Source organism: Carcharodon carcharias, chromosome 9 (assembly GCF_017639515.1).
Source record: "Carcharodon carcharias isolate sCarCar2 chromosome 9, sCarCar2.pri, whole genome shotgun sequence".
NCBI classification, from domain to species: Eukaryota; Metazoa; Chordata; class Chondrichthyes; order Lamniformes; family Lamnidae; genus Carcharodon; species Carcharodon carcharias.
This window is the reverse complement of record NC_054475.1, coordinates 42048888-42070034: the sequence shown is the minus strand read 5'-3', so window position 1 is coordinate 42070034 and position 21147 is coordinate 42048888. Positions and strand designations below refer to the sequence as shown.

Sequence of the window (21147 nt, the reverse complement as noted above, 5' to 3'; positions counted from 1 at the left end):
CATTGCCTGTCACTTGTGTGGCATAAACATTACTTGCCACTTATCAGCCCAAGCCTGAATGTTGCTCAGGTCTTACTGTATGGAGACATAGACTGCTTCATTATTTGAGGAGTTTTGATTGTTACTGAGCATTGTACAATCATCAGCAAACATCCCCACTTCCGGCCTTATTTTGGTGGGAAAGTCATTGATGAAGGTGGTTGGGCCTAGAACACTAGCCTGAGGAATTCCTGCAGCTATGTTGTAGGGTTGAGATGATTGGCCTCCATCAGCCACATCCATCTTCTTTTGTGCTAGGTATGACTCCAACCAGTGGAGAGCCTTCCACTGACTCCCCTTGACTCATTTTTTCTAGAGCTCTTTGATGCCACAACCACTAAAATGCTGCCTTGATGTCAAGGACAGTCACTCTCACCTCACCTCTGGAATTCAGTTATTTCTTCCATGTTTGGATCAAAGCAGTAAGGATGTCTAGAGCCGAGTGGCCATGGCTGAACACAAGCTGAGCATCAATGAACAGGTTATTGTGGCATAAGTACCGTTTGACAGCACTGTCAATAATGTCTTCCACCACTTTGCTGATGATTGAGAAAGGCTGATGGGCTAGTAATAGGCCAGAACAAAAAGAGAATTACCTGGAAAAACTCAGCAGGTCTGGCAGCATCGGCGGAGAAGAAAAGAGTTGACGTTTCGAGTCCTCATCACCCTTCGACAGAACTTGCGTTCGAGTCCAAGAAAGAGTTGAAATATAAGCTGGTTTAAGGTGTGTGTGTGGGGGGCGGAGAGATAGAGAGACAAAGAGGTGGAGGGGGGGGTGGGGGTGTGTGGTTGTAGGGACAAACAAGCAGTGATAGAAGCAGATCATCAAAAGATGTCAATGACAATAGTACAATAGAACACATAGGTGTTAAAATTAAAGTTGGTGATATTATCTAAACGAATGTGCTAATTAAGAATGGATGGTAGGGCACTCAAGGTATAGCTCTAGTGGGTTTTTTTTTTATATATAATGGAAATAGGTGGGAAAAGGAATATCTTTATAATTTATTGGAAAAAAAAAGGGAAGGGGGAAACAGAAAGGGGGTGGGGATGGGGGAGGGAGCTTACGACCTAAAGTTGTTGAATTCAATATTCAGTCCAGAAGGCTGTAAAGTCCCTAGTCGGAAGATGAGGTGTTGTTCCTCCAGTTTGCGTTGGGCTTCACTGGAACAATACAGCAAGCCAAGGACAGACATGTGGGCAAGAGAGCAGGTTGGAGTGTTGAAATGGCAAGCGACAGGGAGGTTTGGGTCATTCTTGCGGACAGACCGCAGGTGTTCTGCAAAGCGGTCGCCCAGTTTACGTTTGGTCTCTCCAATGTAGAGGAGACCACATTGGGAGCAACGGATGCAGTAGACTAAGTTGGGGGAAATGCAAGTGAAATGCTGCTTCACTTGAAAGGAGTGTTTGGGTCCTTGGACGGTGAGGAGAGAGGAAGTGAAGGGGCAGGTATTGCATTTTTTGCGTGGGCATGGGGTGGTGCCATAGGAGGGGGTTGAGGAGTAGGGGGTAATGGAGGAGTGGACCAGGGTGTCCCGGAGGGAGCGATCCCTACGGAATGCCGATAAGGGGGGTGAAGGGAAGATGTGTTTGGTGGTGGCATCATGCTGGAGTTGGCGGAAATGGCGGAGGATGATCCTTTGAATGCGGAGGCTGGTGGGGTGATAAGTGAGGACAAGGGGGACCCTATCATGTTTCTGGGAGGGAGGAGAAGGCGTGAGGGCGGATGCGCGGGAGATGGGCCGGACACGGTTGAGGGCCCTGTCAACGACCGTGGGTGGAAAACCTCGGTTAAGGAAGAAGGAGGACATGTCAGAGGAACTGTTTTTGAATGTAGCATCATCGGAACAGATGCGACGGAGGCGAAGGAATTGAGAGAATGGGATGGAGTCCTTACAGGAAGCAGGGTGTGAGGAGCTGTAGTCGAGATAGCTGTGGGAGTCGGTGGGTTTGTAATGGATATTGGTGGACAGTCTATCACCAGAGATTGAGATAGAGAGGTCAAGGAAGGGAAGGGAAGTGTCAGAGATGGACCACGTGAAAATGTTGGAGGGGTGGAGATTGGAAGCAAAATTAATAAATTTTTCCAAGTCCTGACGAGAGCATGAAGCGGCACCGAAGTGATCATCGATGTACCGGAAAAAGAGTTGTGGAAGGGGGCCGGAGTAGGACTGCAACAAGGAATGTTCCACATACCCCATAAAGAGACAGGCATAGCTGGGGCCCATGCGGGTACCCATAGCCACACCTTTTATCTGGAGGAAGTGAGAGGAGTTGAAGGAGAAATTGTTCAGTGTGAGAACAAGTTCAGCCAGACGGAGGAGAGTAGTGGTGGATGGGGATTGTTCGGGCCTCTGTTCGAGGAAGAGGCTAAGGGCCCTCAGACCATCCTGGTGGGGGATGGAGGTGTAGAGGGATTGGACGTCCATGGTGAAGAGTAAGCGGTTGGGGCCAGGGAACTGGAAATTGTTGATGTGACGTAAGGTGTCAGAGGAATCACGGATGTAGGTGGGAAGGGACTGGACAAGGGGAGAGAGAAGGGAGTCAAGATAACGAGAAATGAGTTCTGTGGGGCAGGAGCAAGCTGAGACGATCGGTCTACCGGGGTAGTTCTGTTTGTGGATTTTGGGTAGGAGATAGAAGCGGGCCGTCCGAGGTTGGGCGACTATCAGGTTGGAAGCTGTGGGAGGGAGATCCCCAGAGGAGATGAGGTCAGTGACAGTGACAGTCCTGGAAACAATGGCTTGATGTTCAGTGGTGGGGTCATGGTCCAGGGAGAGGTAGGAGGAAGTGTCTGCGAGTTGACGCTCAGCCTCCGCGAGGTAGAGGTCAGTGCGCCAGACAACAACAGCACCACCCTTGTCAGCGGGTTTGATGACAATGTCAGGGTTGGACCTGAGAGAACGGAGTGCAGTAAGTTCAGAGAGAGACAGGTTAGAATGGGTGAGAGGAGCAGAGAAATTGAGACGACTAATGTCGCGCCGACAGTTCTCAATGAAAAGATCGAGAGAAGGTAAGAATCCAGAGGGAGGGGTCCAGGTGGAGGGAGAATATTGGAGATGGGTAAAAGGATCCGTTGAACTGGGAGAGGACTCCTGCCCAAAGAAGTGAGCCCGGAGACGAAGACGGCGGAAGAAGAGTTCAGTATCATGCCGAGCCCGAAATTCATTGAGGTGAGGGCGTAAGGGTATGAAACTAAGTCCTTTGCTGAGCACTGAACGTTCAGCATCGGAGAGGGGAAGGTCAGGGGGTATAGTGAATACACGGCTGGGGTTGGGATTGGAAGAAAGGGTGGGGACGGAGGAACAGGCAGGGGTGGCGGGTCCTAGATGGGTGTTGGTGTCGATGAGTTGTTGTAGCTTGCGTTCCTTAGCACTTGAGAGAAAGAGAAAAAGTTTCTTGTTGAGGCGTCGGATGAGCCGAAGGATAAAATGAAACTGGGGGCACGCGCAGCTTTGAGAAAGGGTACGGCGGTGCTGCTGGAGGGAGAGGTCGAGTGTGTTCATATGGCGGCGCATGGCACTGAGTGTGGATTTCAGAATGTGACGGGAACAGCAGTCCGAGAAACGTTTTATGTCCCGGAGATACCTGTAAGCTTATATTTCAACTCTTTCTTGGACTCGAACGCAAGTTCTGTCGAAGGGTCATGAGGACTCGAAACGTCAACTCTTTTATTCTCCGCCGATGCTGCCAGACCTGCTGAGTTTTTCCAGGTAATTCTGTTTTTGTTTTGGATTTCCAGCATCTGCAGTTTTTTTGTTTTTATCTCTGTGTTTAATTGACTGCCACTGCTCTTCAAGAAATGCCTACCTCCTTGAAGAAGTTCTGTTCCTCTCTGCGACAAGATTTCCGTATCTCTCTGTTGTCTTGCTCACCTTCTTTGCTTTCCATTTCCCTCCTAGTGTTTGACAAGGTGTTTACTAAAACCCGCTTTCACAGCCATATCTCCTTTCTCAGTGACTGTCTCCGTCTCCGACTTACCCCACGTGGATTTCAACTGAAATTCCACCCCTCATGTTTCGAACCCACCCAGGATTACAGGTATCTCCGGGACATAAAACGTTTCTCGGACTGCTGTTCCCGTCACATTCTGAAATCCACACTCAGTGCCATGCGCCGCCATATGAACACACTCGACCTCTCCCTCCAGCAGCACCGCTGTACCCTTTCTCAAAGCTGCGCGTGCCCCCAGTTTCATTTTATCCTTCGGCTCATCCGACGCCTCAACAAGAAACTTTTTCTCTTTCTCTCAAGTGCTAAGGAACGCAAGCTACAACAACTCATCGACACCAACACCCATCTAGGACCCGCCACCCCTGCCTGTTCCTCCGTCCCCACCCTTTCTTCCAATCCCAACCCCAGCCGTGTATTCACTATACCCCCTGACCTTCCCCTCTCCGATGCTGAACGTTCAGTGCTCAGCAAAGGACTTAGTTTCATACCCTTACGCCCTCACCTCAATGAATTTCGGGCTCGGCAGGATACTGAACTCTTCTTCCGCCGTCTTCGTCTCCGGGCTCACTTCTTTGGGCAGGAGTCCTCTCCCAGTTCAACGGATCCTTTTACCCATCTCCAATATTCTCCCTCCACCTGGACCCCTCCCTCTGGATTCTTACCTTCTCTCGATCTTTTCATTGAGAACTGTCGGCGCGACATTAGTCGTCTCAATTTCTCTGCTCCTCTCACCCATTCTAACCTGTCTCTCTCTGAACTTACTGCACTCCGTTCTCTCAGGTCTAACCCTGACATTGTCATCAAACCCGCTGACAAGGGTGGTGCTGTTGTTGTCTGGCGCACTGACCTCTACCTCGCGGAGGCTGAGCGTCAACTCGCAGACACTTCCTCCTACCTCTCCCTGGACCATGACCCCACCACTGAACATCAAGCCATTGTTTCTAGGACTGTCACTGTCACTGACCTCGTCTCCTCTGGGGATCTCCCTCCCACAGCTTCCAACCTGATAGTCGCCCAACCTCGGACGGCCCGCTTCTATCTCCTACCCAAAATCCACAAACAGAACTGCCCCGGTAGACCGATCGTCTCAGCTTGCTCCTGCCCCACAGAACTCATTTCTCGTTATCTTGACTCCCTTCTCTCTCCCCTTGTCCAGTCCCTTCCCACCTACATCCGTGATTCCTCTGACACCTTACGTCACATCAACAATTTCCAGTTCCCTGGCCCCAACCGCTTACTCTTCACCATGGACGTCCAATCCCTCTACACCTCCATCCCCCACCAGGATGGTCTGAGGGCCCTTAGCTTCTTCCTCGAACAGAGGCCCGAACAATCCCCATCCACCACTACACTCCTCCGTCTGGCTGAACTTGTTCTCACACTGAACAATTTCTCCTTCAACTCCTCTCACTTCCTCCAAATAAAAGGTGTGGCTATGGGTACCCGCATGGGCCCCAGCTATGCCTGTCTCTTTATGGGGTATGTGGAACATTCCTTGTTGCAGTCCTACTCCGGCTCCCTTCCACAACTCTTTTTCCGGTACATCGATGATCACTTCGGTGCCGCTTCATGCTCTCGTCAGGACTTGGAAAAATTTATTAATTTTGCTTCCAATCTCCACCCCTCCATCATTTTCACGTGGTCCATCTCTGACACTTCCCTTCCCTTCCTTGACCTCTCTGTCTCAATCTCTGGTGATAGACTGTCCACCAATATCCATTACAAACCCACCGACTCCCACAGCTATCTCGACTACAGCTCCTCACACCCTGCTTCCTGTAAGGACTCCATCCCATTCTCTCAATTCCTTCGCCTCCGTCGCATCTGTTCCGATGATGCTACATTCAAAAACAGTTCCTCTGACATGTCCTCCTTCTTCCTTAACCGAGGTTTTCCACCCACGGTCGTTGACAGGGCCCTCAACCGTGTCCGGCCCATCTCCCACGCATCCGCCCTCACGCCTTCTCCTCCCTCCCAGAAACATGATAGGGTCCCCCTTGTCCTCACTTATCACCCCACCAGCCTCCGCATTCAAAGGATCATCCTCCGCCATTTCCGCCAACTCCAGCATGATGCCACCACCAAACACATCTTCCCTTCACCCCCCTTATCGGCATTCCGTAGGGATCACTCCCTCCGGGACACCCTGGTCCACTCCTCCATCACCCCCTACTCCTCAACCCCCTCCTATGGCACCACCCCATGCCCACGCAAAAAATGCAATACCTGCCCCTTCACTTCCTCTCTCCTCACCGTCCAAGGACCCAAACACTCCTTTCAAGTGAAGCAGCATTTCACTTGCATTTCTCCCAACTTAGTCTACTGCATCCGTTGCTCCCAATGTGGTCTCCTCTACATTGGAGAGACCAAACGTAAACTGGGCGACCGCTTTGCAGAACACTTGCGGTCTGTCCGCAAGAATGACCCAAACCTCCCTGTCGCTTGCCATTTCAACACTCCACCCTGCTCTCTTGCCCACATGTCTGTCCTTGGCTTGCTGCATTGTTCCAGTGAAGCCCAACGCAAACTGGAGGAACAACACCTCATCTTCCGACTAGGGACTTTACAGCCTTCTGGACTGAATATTGAATTCAACAACTTTAGGTCGTAAGCTCCCTCCCCCATCCCCACCCCCTTTCTGTTTCCCCCTTCCCTTTTTTTTTCCAATAAATTATAAAGATTTTCCTTTTCCCACCTATTTCCATTATATATAAAAAAAACCCCACTAGAGCGATACCTTGAGTGCCCTACCATCCATTCTTAATTAGCACATTCGTTTAGATAATATCACCAACTTTAATTTTAACACCTATGTGTTCTATTGTACTATTGTCATTGACATCTTTTGATGATCTGCTTCTATCACTGCTTGTTTGTCCCTACAACCACACCACCCAACCCCCCCCCACCTCTCTGTCTCTCTATCTCTCCGCCCCCCACACACACACCTTAAACCAGCTTATATTTCAACTCTTTCTTGGACTCGAACGCAAGTTCTGTCGAAGGGTGATGAGGACTCGAAACGTCAACTCTTTTCTTCTCCGCCGATGCTGCCAGACCTGCTGAGTTTTTCCAGGTAATTCTGTTTTTGTTTTGGATTTCCAGCATCCGCAGTTTTTTTGTTTTTATATCTAGTAATAGGCCAGAATGGAATCGTCCTGCTTTTTGTGGACAGAACATACCTGGGCTCTTTTCCACATTGTCGACTAAATATCAGTATTGTAGCTGTACTGAAACAGTTTGGCTAGGGGAACACATAGTTCTGGAGCACAAGTCTTCAGTACCATGAGATGTCATTAAGGCCCATTGCCTTTGGAGTATCCAGTGCATTCAGCCATTTCTTGATACCACACGAGTGAATCTGGCTGAAGACTTGCATCTGTGATGTTGGGGGCTTGAGGAGAAGGTTAAAATGGATCATTAACTCAGCACTTCAGGCTGAAGATGGTTGCGGATGCTTAAGCCTTGTCTTTAATATTGGGGATATTTGTAGAGCCTCCTGTCAGTTGTTTAATTGTCCACCTCCATTTACGATCAACAAAGAAGAACCTGCAAAGATCTACAATTGACATGATCTTCTCAGTCCAGCAGCTGCAAGGGAAATGCTGTGAACAAAGGAGAACTCTATATATTGCCTTCATTAATCTCACCAGGGCATTTGACCATATGAGCAGAAGCAATTTACTTAAGCTGCTGGAGAAAGTTGGCTCCCCACCAAAGCTGCTCAATGTGATCTCCTCTTTCGATGACAACATGATGGGTAAGATCAGCTATGACAGGGCAACATCAGAGCCCTTTGAGATCTGCAATGGGGTCAAATAGATTGTGTTCTGGCACCGACACTCTGGTATATTCTTCTCTTTGCTGCTGTCATAAGCCTTCAGGTCATCTACAGAGGGTAGACTTATGTACCAGAACTGACAAAATTGTTCAGCCTTGAGGACCTAAGATCTAAGACAAAGTTGAGCCAAGTCATTATCAGAAAGTTGCTCTACGCTGACAATGATGTACTAGTCTTCCCTACCGAGGAACACCATTATCAAGAAATGGACAGACTCTTTCACACCTGTAAAGAGTTTAGTTTGACTATCAGCATCATGTCAGGGTCAAGGATGTTGCCATACTGCCATCTATCAGCATTGACAATGTGACGCTGGAGGTTGTTGATAATCTCACATATCTAGGCTCCACATCACCAACGACCTGTCACTTGATGCTCAAATCAACACAAGCAAAAGCTGCTGCTGTTACGTCCAAACTGAGTAAGACAGTGTGGAACAACAGCAACCTGACTGAGAATACAATACTGCCAATCTACCAAACCTGCATCCTTAACACATTCCTCTAAAGTATAGCTAAGCTAGGCAGGAGAAAAGGCCGAACAGTTTCCACCTTCACTGTCTCAAGCAGATCCTCAGCATCTCTTGGCAGGAGAAGGTTACCAACTCAGAGGTTATGGAGCATGCTAATTCTATCAGCAAACACTTATTGATAACCCAACAGTATCTGCGCTGGCTTGGTCACATTCATTGGATGGATGGCAGCTATATGTCCAAAGACCTTCTGTATGGTGAACTGGCAACACGGTCGTGACCTCTTAGACGTCTATTCCTCAGCTTCAAGGACACCTGCAAGTGAGATATGAAGATGGCAGACGTGGACACTGACAACTGGGAGACAATGCCTGATAGCCATGACCTCTGGAGACTGACAGTTTGCAAGGGCTTTGAAAGAGGTGAGCAGAATCAAAAAGCTAGAGGCCAGAAAATTGCTCACATTCTCAGCCCACTGTTTTCCCCTGCAGCAAATGCAGCAGACTCTCATAACAGAGTGGGGCCCCTGAGCCATACCAGATGAAGCTTAATACAGACGTGACCACCACGGCACAAACCATTGCCTTACGAGACGGGGGGCCACCACCATTCACAATGAATATGGCAGGACGGCAGAGCTTTGATCTGATTGGCTGATTGTGGGATTGCTTGGTTATGTATAGCATGCTGCTTCTGCTTGCAGCTTTACCAGGTTGGCATCTCATTTTTAGATGTGCCGGGTTCTGTTCCTGGCATGCTCTCCTACACTTCTCGTTGAACATTGAAGTGTTACTTGTGAAACAATAAAGAAACCAGCAGCAGAATTCACCTCATGATTTGTGTATCTGAGACAATGAACAGGGTGCCGCTTGCCCAAACAAAGTTTTACTTCCCTGTATTAGCTGTAACAAGCTGGCATAACTTGGATATCAACACCACAGAGGAATGTGGGCTGTTGGACTTCAGTTCAGGCAGATAAATGGGTGGTTGTTAAAGTACAAAAGTAAATTAGATAGAGCTGGCAAAGGCGAATAAATTTCATAAAGTATTTCAAGTGATTTGTACCCAGTACTGTGTTTGACAACGTCTGGAATTCAGCCAATTGCAAATGTCAATGTTGTCTTAGTTAGTGAACAGTGTTTCCTGAAGCACGGTGTCTGCTGCCCAGAACTGATGATCAGCATTCAATTCTTGAGACTCTTATTACTAATCAAGTCGATGTTATTATTATGCGATGACCTCGCCTGAGCTAAATATCCAGGAGGAAGTTGGACTAGCCCAATGTCGGGCACGCAAGCTTTGTGTATCGAAATGATTTCAGCACTCATCCCAGCACAAAACGCATTGCTGACATAAGAACATAAGAACTAAGAGAAGGAGTGGGCAATTCAGCCTCTCGTACCTGCCCCGCCATTCAATACAATCATGGCGGATCTCATTTCGGCCTCAACTCCAATTTCCCGCCCTCACCCCATTAGCTTTCAACCCATTTCTAATTAAAAATCTGTCTATCTCCTCCTTAAGTTTATTCAGCGTCCTGGAATCCGCTGCACTCTGAGGTAGTGAATTCCACAGATTCACAACCCTTTGAGAAAAGTAATTCCTCCTCATCCCTGATTTAAATCTACCACCCCTTAGCCTAAAACTGTGGAGTCTCGTTCTAGAATGCCCCACAAGGAGAAACATCCGCTCCACATCTACTTTGTCTATCCCCTTTAGCATCTTATATGCCTCAATTAGATGTCCTCTCATCCTTCTAAACTCTAGCGAGTATAGGCCTAAACTGCTCAATCTCTCCTCATAAGACAAGCCCCGCATCTCTGGAATCAATCTGGTGAACCTCCTCGGAATCGCCTCCAATGCAACTACATCCTTCCTCAAGTAAGGGGGCCAAAACAGTGCACATTACTCCAGGTGCAGCCTCCCCAATGCCTTGTACAGTTGCAACAACTATTCCCTATTTTTATACTCTATTCCTTTAGCAATAAATGCCAAAATTCCATTTACCTTCCTTATTACGTGTTGTACCTGCATACTAGCTTTCAGTGATTCATGCACGAGGACACCCAGATCCCTCTGCACTGAAGCATTCTGAAGTTTCTCTCCATTTAAATAATAAGTCACCTTTTTATTCTTCCGACCAAAATGGATAACCTCACACTTATCCATGTTTAACTCCATCTGCCAAATTTTGGCTCATTCACCTAACCTGTCCATATCTATTTGTAAATTTCTTATTTCTTCATTACAACTTAATTTCCATTTTGGTGTCATTTGCAAATTTAGCCACAGTACCTTCTATTCCTGAATCCAAGTCATTAATATAGATTGTAAATAGTTGGGGCCCAAGAACCGAACCCTGTGGCACCCCATTAGTTACAGCTTGCCATCCAGAAAAAAACCTATTTTTGTGATGTTGATTGAGGGATAAATATTGGCCAGGACACTGGGGATAACTTCACTACTCTTCTTCGAAATCATGCCATGGGATCTTTTGCATCCACCAAAACAGGCAGTAGGCGTTTTGCTTTCATGGCTGGAATTTTCCAGCCCCATTGATGTGGCGGGAGGGGAGGAAGGGAACAATATGGTGAGGAGGCCAAAAATCGGTTCCACTCCATCGTAAAACCTGGTTGTGATCGTCTGCTCCACACGTCAATTGCGGGCCGTGTTTCCCACTGCCGTATGTCAGGAACATAATTTAAAAACGTTTGCATCTAATTATAAGCCCTGCTCACTGGAATCATCCGCCCCCACGTCAATATTACTCCACATGTCGGAATGACTTCAGAACAGCGCACTTCACGACTGCCTTTAAAAAGTGTGCACCTGGGAATCCAAACTTTGAGGGGAACTCTGAGGTGAGTGCACACAACCTTGCACAGCACTTGCGAATATCACCCATAGGACATTAAGGAAGAGGCGCTGCACATTCGCGGGGGAAGCAGGCAAGGCGCTTTTTCCCGGCTGGTTTTCAGTGCAGTGCAGGGGCAAGGGCCCCAGTGTGGGTCAGACCAGGGTGTGGGGGGTTGTGGGTGGGGGGGCAAGGCAGGACAGAGAGACTGAAGGAAATACTCAAATACATGTCGGGGGGTTGGGGCAAGGCAGTGCACCCTGACTGAAGGGTGGCCGAGCTGGGGGGAGGTGGGGTGAGGGAAGCGGCCACGCACTTGGAAAAGCTTGTCAAAAGTGAGCATTTTTCCACAGCTGAGACCATTGAGCTGCAACTTCATTGATATGCTTGGAGTTGGGCCTCTGACGCTTTCAACTTTTCAGCCCTCAGGGCAGACTGCAAATTAAAGTGTGTTTTAGGAGCAGCAGAGCAATTGGCCAACTGGGCAAGTTGTACAATCCCCTTGTGAAAGCTGGCCATGGCGCACTCACTGGTGGAGGTGCTCACAGCCCCTTGCAATGTCTTTATTAAAGTTTGAAGCAGTATTCATTATGGTTCAAGCTAACAGTGCAGCCTGGCAGTGCAGGTTAGGAGAATGCCTGTGCCTGAGCTGAGAGTACAGCATGCAGTCCAGTGGGCAAAGCTGCCACCAATCGGTCAAGTGGACTGGGGCAGAGGTGTGTGGGGTTTTGGACAGTCAATAAGCACACTACACACTGGCCATCCAAGTGGTGGCCAGCACTTTCCAGCATGCATTGAAGGGGCTTTCAGACTTAACCAAGAGAGGTTCTTAGTACACCTATGCTAACCCACGCGTCTCTCTCTTTGATCCTGCAGGAGGAGAACATCAGGATCATGAAGCCTGGTGATTTAGTAACATGTCTCATGACTTACAGGGAGCAGAGAAGAAGAAGTAGAAGAGAGTGGTGGAGGCACCTGGCTTGGTGAAGAGAGGAGCACCTCCCTCGAGGAAGGGGCGGCAGGACCTGCTGCACACGCAGCTGAAGATCCACAGAGATCCGTCACTTGTAGGTGCCTCGCTAGATCCAGGGTCTATAGATGGTACCTGTCATTCCTGCAGATGACCAAGAACCAGTGTCGCTAAAGGCTGCACATATCCAGGGAACTGGTCGGTCACACATGATCCCGCTGCAGGATTTGGCACCACGGGGACATAGAGGGCACCCACTACCAGAGGCCATGGAAGTGACCATGGCGCTCAATTTTTACAGCCGTGGCTCCTTCCAGGTGACCTGTGCGGGATTTTGCAAACCTCCACGCACAAGTATATCCAGGAGGTCATGGGCGTCATCTTCTGATAGCCACAGAACTTAGTGCATTTCAGACTGGATCAGAAAAGCCAAGAAGCAAGAGCGCTGGGATATGCACAAATCTCAGGTTTTCCATAGGTGGAGGTTGACATCGACTGCACTCATATGACAAGCAGTCAACTATGTCAACCACAAGGGCTTCCACTTGCTGAATGTTCAGCAGTTGTGTGACCACAATAAACACATCCTACAGGTCTATGCATGGTTTCCAGGGAGCATCCATGAGTCCTACATCCTTAGCAGGTCTCAGACCTCTGTCATCTTCCAGGGTGCACACAGGCTGCAGGGTTGGCTCCTCAGGGACAAGGGCTACCCACAGAGGACATGGCTGATGACGCCCGTGCAGCAGCCTCAGACTGCAGCAGAGCAATGGTACAATAAGGCTCATGTTGCAACTCACACCTTGGTGGAGCAAACCTTCAGGATGCTGAAAATGATGTTCTGGTGCCTGGACCAGTCCAATGGGCAGGTGTCCTCTGGGGGACCGAGAGCTGGAGGGCCTGGCATGCTTTCGGGGCACTGCTGTGTGGCAGTTTGGAGCTGGAGCTGCTGGGTTCACAGGAAGAGGCGATTCGGATGGGCCGGACACTCCCAGAGTCACCTGGGTGGATGGCCCCGGGATGTGCACCTGCTGGTCCTCCTCCCGATGGGTGCCCTAGGGCCCTGGCTGACTCCTTGAGGAGAAGGGGAAGCTGGAGTAAGATTGAGCTGCCCTGCACCCTTCTTGCATTGACAAGTTGGAGGCCAACTATGATGTCAGTAGTGCAGGATTGATGTCCTGCACCAAGGTCTCCATGGCAGCCGCCATCCTACCAGTGTTAACCTCGGTGCATTGGGATGCCGCACAATAACCTCAGACTGAAGGTGGGTGGACTCCTTCATTGTGCCTTGCAACCCGAGGGGTGCAGCGGACATCCCTTCCTGATGTTCCTGAGATTGCCTTTGCAGCTTCAGCCACTGAGACATGACCAAGTCCAGACGCTCCTCACCTGACTTGAACTCAGCAGATTTCAGGCCTCCAGCAGTCCCCAGAGTGCTGGACACCTGGGAAGTCCCTGCCGCCATCTGCTTTGAATCAGACAGTGCAATGTGCTCACCAGATTGTGATCCCGATGTCACTTTAGAACTAGGTCCCAACAAGGTGTGTATCTCTGCGCTGGTAGAGGGTGTGGGTCAGCGCTGTGATGGGTCTTCATTTAGGGTTTCATTAGATTCTTCTTCCAAGGTGCTTTCAGGGCTTGAGTCGAGGATCTGACGCGTGGAGCCCCCTCAACTGCTTCCCAGATGTGCCTGCAAAAGCAAGGAGAGATAATTAGTGCATGACAGGGGACTGTGGAACATGGGAACTGACTCACAGCATGGCTGTCTGATGGATGTTGCACTGCTGGACCCTCACTTGGTTGAGCACAACTGACATCACTATCAGCACAGGAAAGGTCCAGATCACCGCTGGCCAGATGGATGACTCTATTTTCAAAGTCTGTGAGGCTCTTGATGTAAGGTATTGGCACTGACCACTGCTGCCACCACCTCCCATGTGGGAGTGATGACCTTGTTTCCTGGTCTTTGCCCACAGCAGAGGTAGAGGACTTCTTCATGGCAGCCCTCCACGGTGCCCAGGAGGCACTCAAGGGAGGTGTCCCTAAATTTGGAGGCAGCATGTTTTCTTCCTACAGCAGCCATGACTTTGCAGCAGCTTCCGATGCCTTAGAGAGTGTTAGCTTAGTGCAGGGGCACCCTTTAAATATGGCGCCTGGATTACTGAAGGCCTGAGGTGATGGTGGGGTGGGCAAATCAGAGGTTGACCTGGCTTGTTTCCTGGGAATGCATAATTAATGAGGTGGGCGTGCCAAGAATGGAATACTAAGGCACGAAAAACCGCCATTGCAGCCAGCGGGTAAAAAGTCCTTTTTTTCCCACCTTCTACTGCATTTTCTGCAATTCTGGGATGATTCTGCCCCATGTCTCATCTGAAAGACAGTACCTCTGACAGTCCAGCACTTTTTCAGTCCTGCACTGGAATGCCAGCCTTGGTTTTTGTTTTCAAGCCCTGCAGTGGAATTTAAACCTAGAAAACATAAAGTGAGCTGTATGCACGCTCCAAAATGACAGATAGTGTGCCAAATCAGTGTTAGAAACCATTTGAAATCACAATCTTCCCACATTGTGTGCTTCCAGCGCCAGCACAGCGCACCCACGTCAGTGTATTGTCAGTCAGGGCATGGATCGCGCTGGAAATAGCTGAGAGAGTCCTGCCCTGCAGTTTCAGGCTTCCCTGGCACCAGCAGAAATGTTGCGACAGAGCCTAATTTTGTGACCGCAAATTACTGTGAAATCTTACGTGACCATGTCTTCTACTTCCAGGAATTTTTAGCAGCAAAGCATCAAAGGAAATAAAATACTGTTAAATTGAAACTAAACTGAAATTGTCACTGACATCGGCACCATTCCTGTATTTCTCAACTTATCAATCCATTCATTGTTTATTAATTAAATGCATGTTTCTCATAGATCCTTGAATCCAGAACAATTCCTTTACTTTTTGATTCTGCTGTGTGAATGCCTGAGTACATTAGAAACCAATCATTCCCTAAGCTGTGCTTTTCTTGTGCTGTATTCCATTTCTTTTGTTGAGCTGCTTTGGGCTCCATTTTGAATTGATATGAATCTCAAAGGCTAAAATCTGTCTCCTGTTTATGATAAGGTAAATAAAGCTTTAGTCATTCCGGATTAAAATGAAGATGTATGCTTGCAATTAGTTCCAAAAGTTTCATCACCATTAGTCCCTTTGCCAGAAAGTTCCTTGGGGATACTTAACATTAGCCAAGAGTGAATGTGTTTTCCATTTTTCCTCATTTGCTGAGGGGAAGCATTGGCTTCTGATTGGCACCACCTTTTTTAAAAAAAATGTCTAAGAATAATGGAGAATTAATTTATACTCTATCAGTCCATGGTCTTGTGCATTGTTGCTCAAGCATTGTGTACTTGCCGATATCACAGTAATTCATTTTAGAAGGAAATTTGTTACAATCAGTTTAAATGTGGAGTTGATAATCTAACCTGGTATTTTTACTTCTGTTTCACAGCTACAAGAGTACTGTCACACAGAAACGAGCTGGGACCGCTGTTATTCTGTGCTGGGTTATATCTATAATTGTTGGTATGATCCCAATGTTTGGATGGAACAATTATACTGAAGCAACTCAAGATGGAGTGAACTCGAGTCTCGTGAATAATATAATTGTGTGCCGATTTGAGACTGTAATCAGCATGGACTACATGGTCTATTTCAACTTTTTTGGATGGGTGCTGCCACCTCTCGTGTTGATGTTTGTGATTTATGTGGAAATATTTAATCTTATTCGGAAGCACCTGAATCAAAAGGCAGTGTCAATCAACAATGCCGATCCAAGCAGGTACTATGGGAAGGAATTGAAACTTGCCAAGTCACTGGCTCTAGTGTTGCTCTTGTTTGCAATATGTTGGCTTCCTCTTCATATCATCAACTGCATTACACTATTTTATTCTTTACATGACAAACCAAATGTAGTGATGTACATTGCCATCTTTCTAACCCATGCAAACTCTGCTGTAAACCCCATAGTTTATGCCTTCAAGATAAACAAGTTCCGAGTGACTTTTCTCCAGATTTGGAGCCAGTACATTTGGTGTAATAAAAATCACAACTCAAATAATTTAAGCAGAGAACAGTCAAGAGCTATGAGAGAACAGAAGAGTACTTTGTAATTTATTTACTTTTTAACCTGAAGCAATTGGCCTGGATAATCAAGTGCAAAATCATTATCAAAGCTGATTTTGACACATTGCCATCGAGCTCATTAACTCTTAAAATGCTGTGTGTTGCTATGGTAAACATTCAGAGCGAATCCTCAGCTGTCACCTGACCTCCTAGCAAAGAATGTTTTATTTCAGGATTTGAATCATAGTTGACAAAATCTTTACGAGCCTTTATTTTTCCACTGTTTTGCTGTTTTTTCTCTCCTTGTCATGTTTACATATTCTCAGAATTTAACAAAGACACTGACTCAACAACAGGGTGAGCACAGGCCAAGATACCTGGCTGTCACAGCAACGGAGTTCAGAAACACAGCAGGTGACACACTGCGGATAGTGGCTTTAGCTTCCACTTCACCAATCACATCTACAAGGAAAAGAATTCCAGCTCCCAAATAAACAAATCCTTTGCCATAGCAACATCATTGCTAAAGTGCCAAGATTCTATATTCCATGTGTACAGTCAACTTTTCTTGAAGGATTCATTTATTTTAACAGACTGGAATTAATTCAGATCAAAATGCTGATGTACTTAAATAGACAAATTGAAACTGCTGCTTAAGACCGTCGCTGTGCATCATTTTAAGGAATGTGGTGTCCTGACAATATGCTTTATCAGCAAGTGGATTTTAGAACATCATGAGTGTACTTTTGCTGATACAGGTGGTTCATTTCGCTGTATTACTCTGTAAGATATAGCCAGCAGGCCTTATGTTTAGCTGTAAACTATTGTTGTGGTAGTTTTAATCAACATTTTAATCTTTAGCAGTTCGCTAGAAGACAGAAATCATTGTTATTGACCTAAAATTTGCACTAAGACATTGGAAAACATCAGCTGTGTTGATTGCCCATGTTTATTTCATGCAACTTAATACAGAGTTTGGAAAGAGCAGAGTGTATGTGACGCTCTTCTGTATTTAACCTGAACATTTACCTGCATTCAGATGCTGTAAGCCAACAGCACAAATGAATCATTTTTATTTGTAAATTACATGCCATGTAATGGTCACCATTGATACCACTTCACCACTTCATCATGCAGGTTAACTCAATACCATCAATGATTTATATGCACAGAGTGGCTCTGAATGTCTATCTGATATCACTTATCATTATTGTTCATTCTGATACTATTGGTGATGTGTATTCAGCTTCCAATGCCATCACCAGCTCATATTTACCATGAGTTTTTCCTTGGCAGTAAATCATTTTCTTTTTGTTTCAGTTCTTTATATAAGCTTCAGGACAGAGATCTATCTCAGGCGCTGCATCTGATATACTGGAGCAGTGCCCACTTGAATGCTAAGTAGGAGCTCTAAATATGATGGCATCAGTGTTGCTACCAGTAAGAATTCGAAACATAAGTTACTTTCAATGCTACTTTTCACTCAGGCATTACAGTCTTTAACTGGAGCAGTTTGATAAAGGATTGCATTACCTATCAAATGGAGATTTTTTTTCGCCATTGGCTTTGGGCCTGCATGAGCAGGACTAGCTGTTCTTTAGGAGCAACTCTCAGTTCATTGTAGAAAGTGTGATGCCAGATCTTCTCCATGTCTCCCACCTACTTTGCACTAATTATTGTAATACTCATCTAGTGTTAACAAATGACTATAATGGTGGAGTCAATTAAACAGCTTTATTGCGATTACTATGATTAGTACCAAAGCTCTCATGCTTCATGAACTTATATCTTTCCCATGATTTCGTCATAACAAAAACAAAAGCAGATTATACTTTCCTACTGATTCAGTGATTTCTTCACATGTCAGATCACTTCTACTTGACATAATGTTGCTTTTAAAGCTAGTTGAAAATTCTTGTTTGCTTTGTAAAAAAAAATGTTGTTTGCTTTACATTATTCATGATAAAATAAATTGTTTGCTTAAGCCCTACTGGAAGTCCTGCCACCTTAAACTCATTTGCTGACTCAGTGATTCCTATAGGTACTCCTCTAAGCCATGTTTTACTCCCTCATCAGTTTCTAAAAAATAAGTTTAGTTTGTTTTTTATATGTTTGACTTTAAACCTGGCCTTGTTACAGATGACACTAAATGCTGGGTATCAATCGTTTTGAAGCCATTCATTAAGAAACTCGGCTCCCTTGATAATCCAGTGGAACCAGGAGTAAACCACCCAAAGTGGAATGTTTTTAGTTTTGATGCTGAGCCTGTCCTTTGTTGGTTGATCTCAGCCAGAGCACCAAAAAGACTTCTACACTTGGCTTCAGCACAACAGAGAAGAAAAATTAGCCATAGTTTTTGCACGTGCTTATTACTCAGTGCTTCATGGTGGATTGTGGGCATGGGTGGGTGCTGGGTGAGAGCAAAACTAGACATGGTTGTGATCCCGTCCTCAGTGAAATAATGTTCCATTACTCACTGTCTAGACTTCACATACAACAAATGACCATTTGTGTGAGGTACCAGATCATTGCTGATGCCACTGGAGCTATACCTCAGGGTGACTCACTGCTTTCAGGAAAGGAGCCTGTACCTTTCAGGCATTTCACATTGTGCATCCTTTCCAAGGCTAGGATAATGTACTTCACTGTTGCTAAAGGATTCTTTAGGAATGTACATTTGGAGGTTGAGGTGCTTCATAGAGTGTTCTAATGAGGAATTACTTATTTTAATACAAGAATAACATCCTGATAACTCTATGATTTTGAATCAATCAGTTAGCCTGTGCAGTTTAAAAATAGATTTATTACATATGTGACCATAAATTTCCCAAATGCACTTTATTACAATTAGTAGTACAGAATGGACACCCCTTTGTAATTTTGTGAAGCTTATGAATAGGGAAGTCAAAATGAGAAATGAAATAATAATGTAATTATTGTAACAGTAGCTGTTTCTATTAGCCTGGACTTTATTAGCAGAACACCTCTTTAGCGATGTAGATTCCAACTGATTTCCAGTATCTTGATTCATTTCATGATGGTAACCTGAAAAGTAGACCACTTTCATTTTATTTCAACAGTTTAATAAGTATCGACTGTAACAACTTTCCAAGTTTCAAATCGGGTATTAGCAGAACCTGGGGCTTTGTCATGTCTGAGACTCTAATGAAAAATAAAACTTCCTGTTAACCTATTTGCCTTTTCATATGTGTATTTAAAACAAGATGGGCAAGACTCTGGTAGCACCATTTCTCCATACATTTAAAGTCCATTGAATTGACAGTTTTGTGGGCAATGCAGAGGATGGTTGACTTTGTTCAGGCACCACCATTGCATGTGTGAAAAATGACCATTTAATAAAAACCTTTCCTAAAAGAACACTTTGTATAAATATTTCTTCTACTCTATTCCAGTTTGCTTGGTTTTCTTCTCTGAGTCAAAAAGTAATTCTGCTATTTTATAGGAAAATTAGTTTTAAAAAAATGATTAATCCATCATATGCAACCTAACTCTAGACCAACTTCAGATGGCTTTCCTATTTCTATTGTACCTCTGGACATTTATTCTCATATACTTAATAGAAACCCAAAGCAATGATAGTCTTCCATTGAAAAAAAAGGGCTGTGTAATAGTGTAAGACATTAACAGAATCACAGAGAGTCATATGGTGCTACAATTTATAATGAAAGTACTTAACAAAAGGACAGGGAAGTGGTGTAAATTGTTCAGATAACATCTTATCACATGTATTTGTGAAGAGTTGTCTGTGTTTTCACACACACATCCTTCCTCATGCTAATTTATTGAATGGGAATGATTGGACAGGTTGAGATTAATTAAGTAATAAATGACTGAAATTTGGAAATGCTACTTCGTAGTTGATTCTGTTAAGTGACAATGGAAACCATCAGTATTCTTAAGGTGGTAAATGTTTATGTGTTATTTAACTTATGCTTTTGGGGATACAACATCTGGAATCAAAGGGCATCTGATGTGGAAAGTAAAAACTAAATAATATGACTGCAGCAGGCCACAGTTGCTTTTAAACTTGGACATGAAAAGGGACAGAATTACCTGGAAAAACTCAGCAGGTCTGGCAGCATCGGCGGAGAAGAAAAGAGTTGACGTTTCGAGTCCTCATGACCCTTCGAAGGGTCATGAGGACTCGAAACGTCAACTCTTTTCTTCTCCGCCGATGCTGCCAGACCTGCTGAGTTTTTCCAGGTAATTCTGTTTTTGTTTTGGATTTCCAGCATCCGCAGTTTTTTTGTTTTTATGAAAAGGGACAGGGTGATTTGACATAAAACTTGGAAAAATAGCAGAAAATAAATCAAACTCATGCAAGGCCTTTCAACTGGATCATACCACAAAACAGTGGTCTTTGAAATGGAATTCCATGGCATACTTTACTTGAAAGAATTATTTTTGAATACAAATTAACATTGTGTTGTAGTAAGTATGAAATGAGCTATCGTATTTTAGGTAGTGTGATGAATGCATCAGATTTGTCATATTGTTAAATATTCTCACGCTTTCCCCCTAGTATCTGTTAAAATGTTTTTCATCAATGTGAACTGAGCTCTCATTTTCAAGCTGTTTTGAGCCTATGTCCTCTTTTCACCAGAACTCAGTTAAACCTCTCACCTTCTCATTGTTGTTCATTTGAGTGCTCGTTTACTGTACACCAATGTTTCCTATCAAATATTGTTTTGTCAAAGTGAAAGGAATTTCAGAATGGCACAAAAGAAAAATGATTGTACATATGAAAAGTATTATTTAAATTAATTGGTGAATGCAAACGTCCTGGGTTAATGTAATAAAACTGCTGTATTGACAGTAGGTGAATATGTAAATAAAATATATATTTCCAGAAGTATTAGAATAAAAAAGGCAACTAATCATTCTGGTTGTACATTT

At 45.4% G+C, this 21147-nt stretch overlaps 1 protein-coding gene across 1 annotated transcript in view; it reads left to right on the top strand.

Moving 5' to 3' along the window:
• The window catches only part of LOC121282605 (adenosine receptor A1-like), a 117469-nt gene extending 97179 nt beyond the window's left edge, over positions 1-20290 (top strand). Inside the window, exon 2 of the mRNA XM_041196377.1 lies at positions 15617-20290. Within this exon, the coding sequence (XP_041052311.1) occupies positions 15617-16277 (661 nt within the window). The 3' untranslated portion in view covers positions 16278-20290. The remainder of the gene's footprint in view (positions 1-15616) is intronic.
• The last annotated feature ends 857 nt before the right edge of the window (positions 20291-21147 follow it).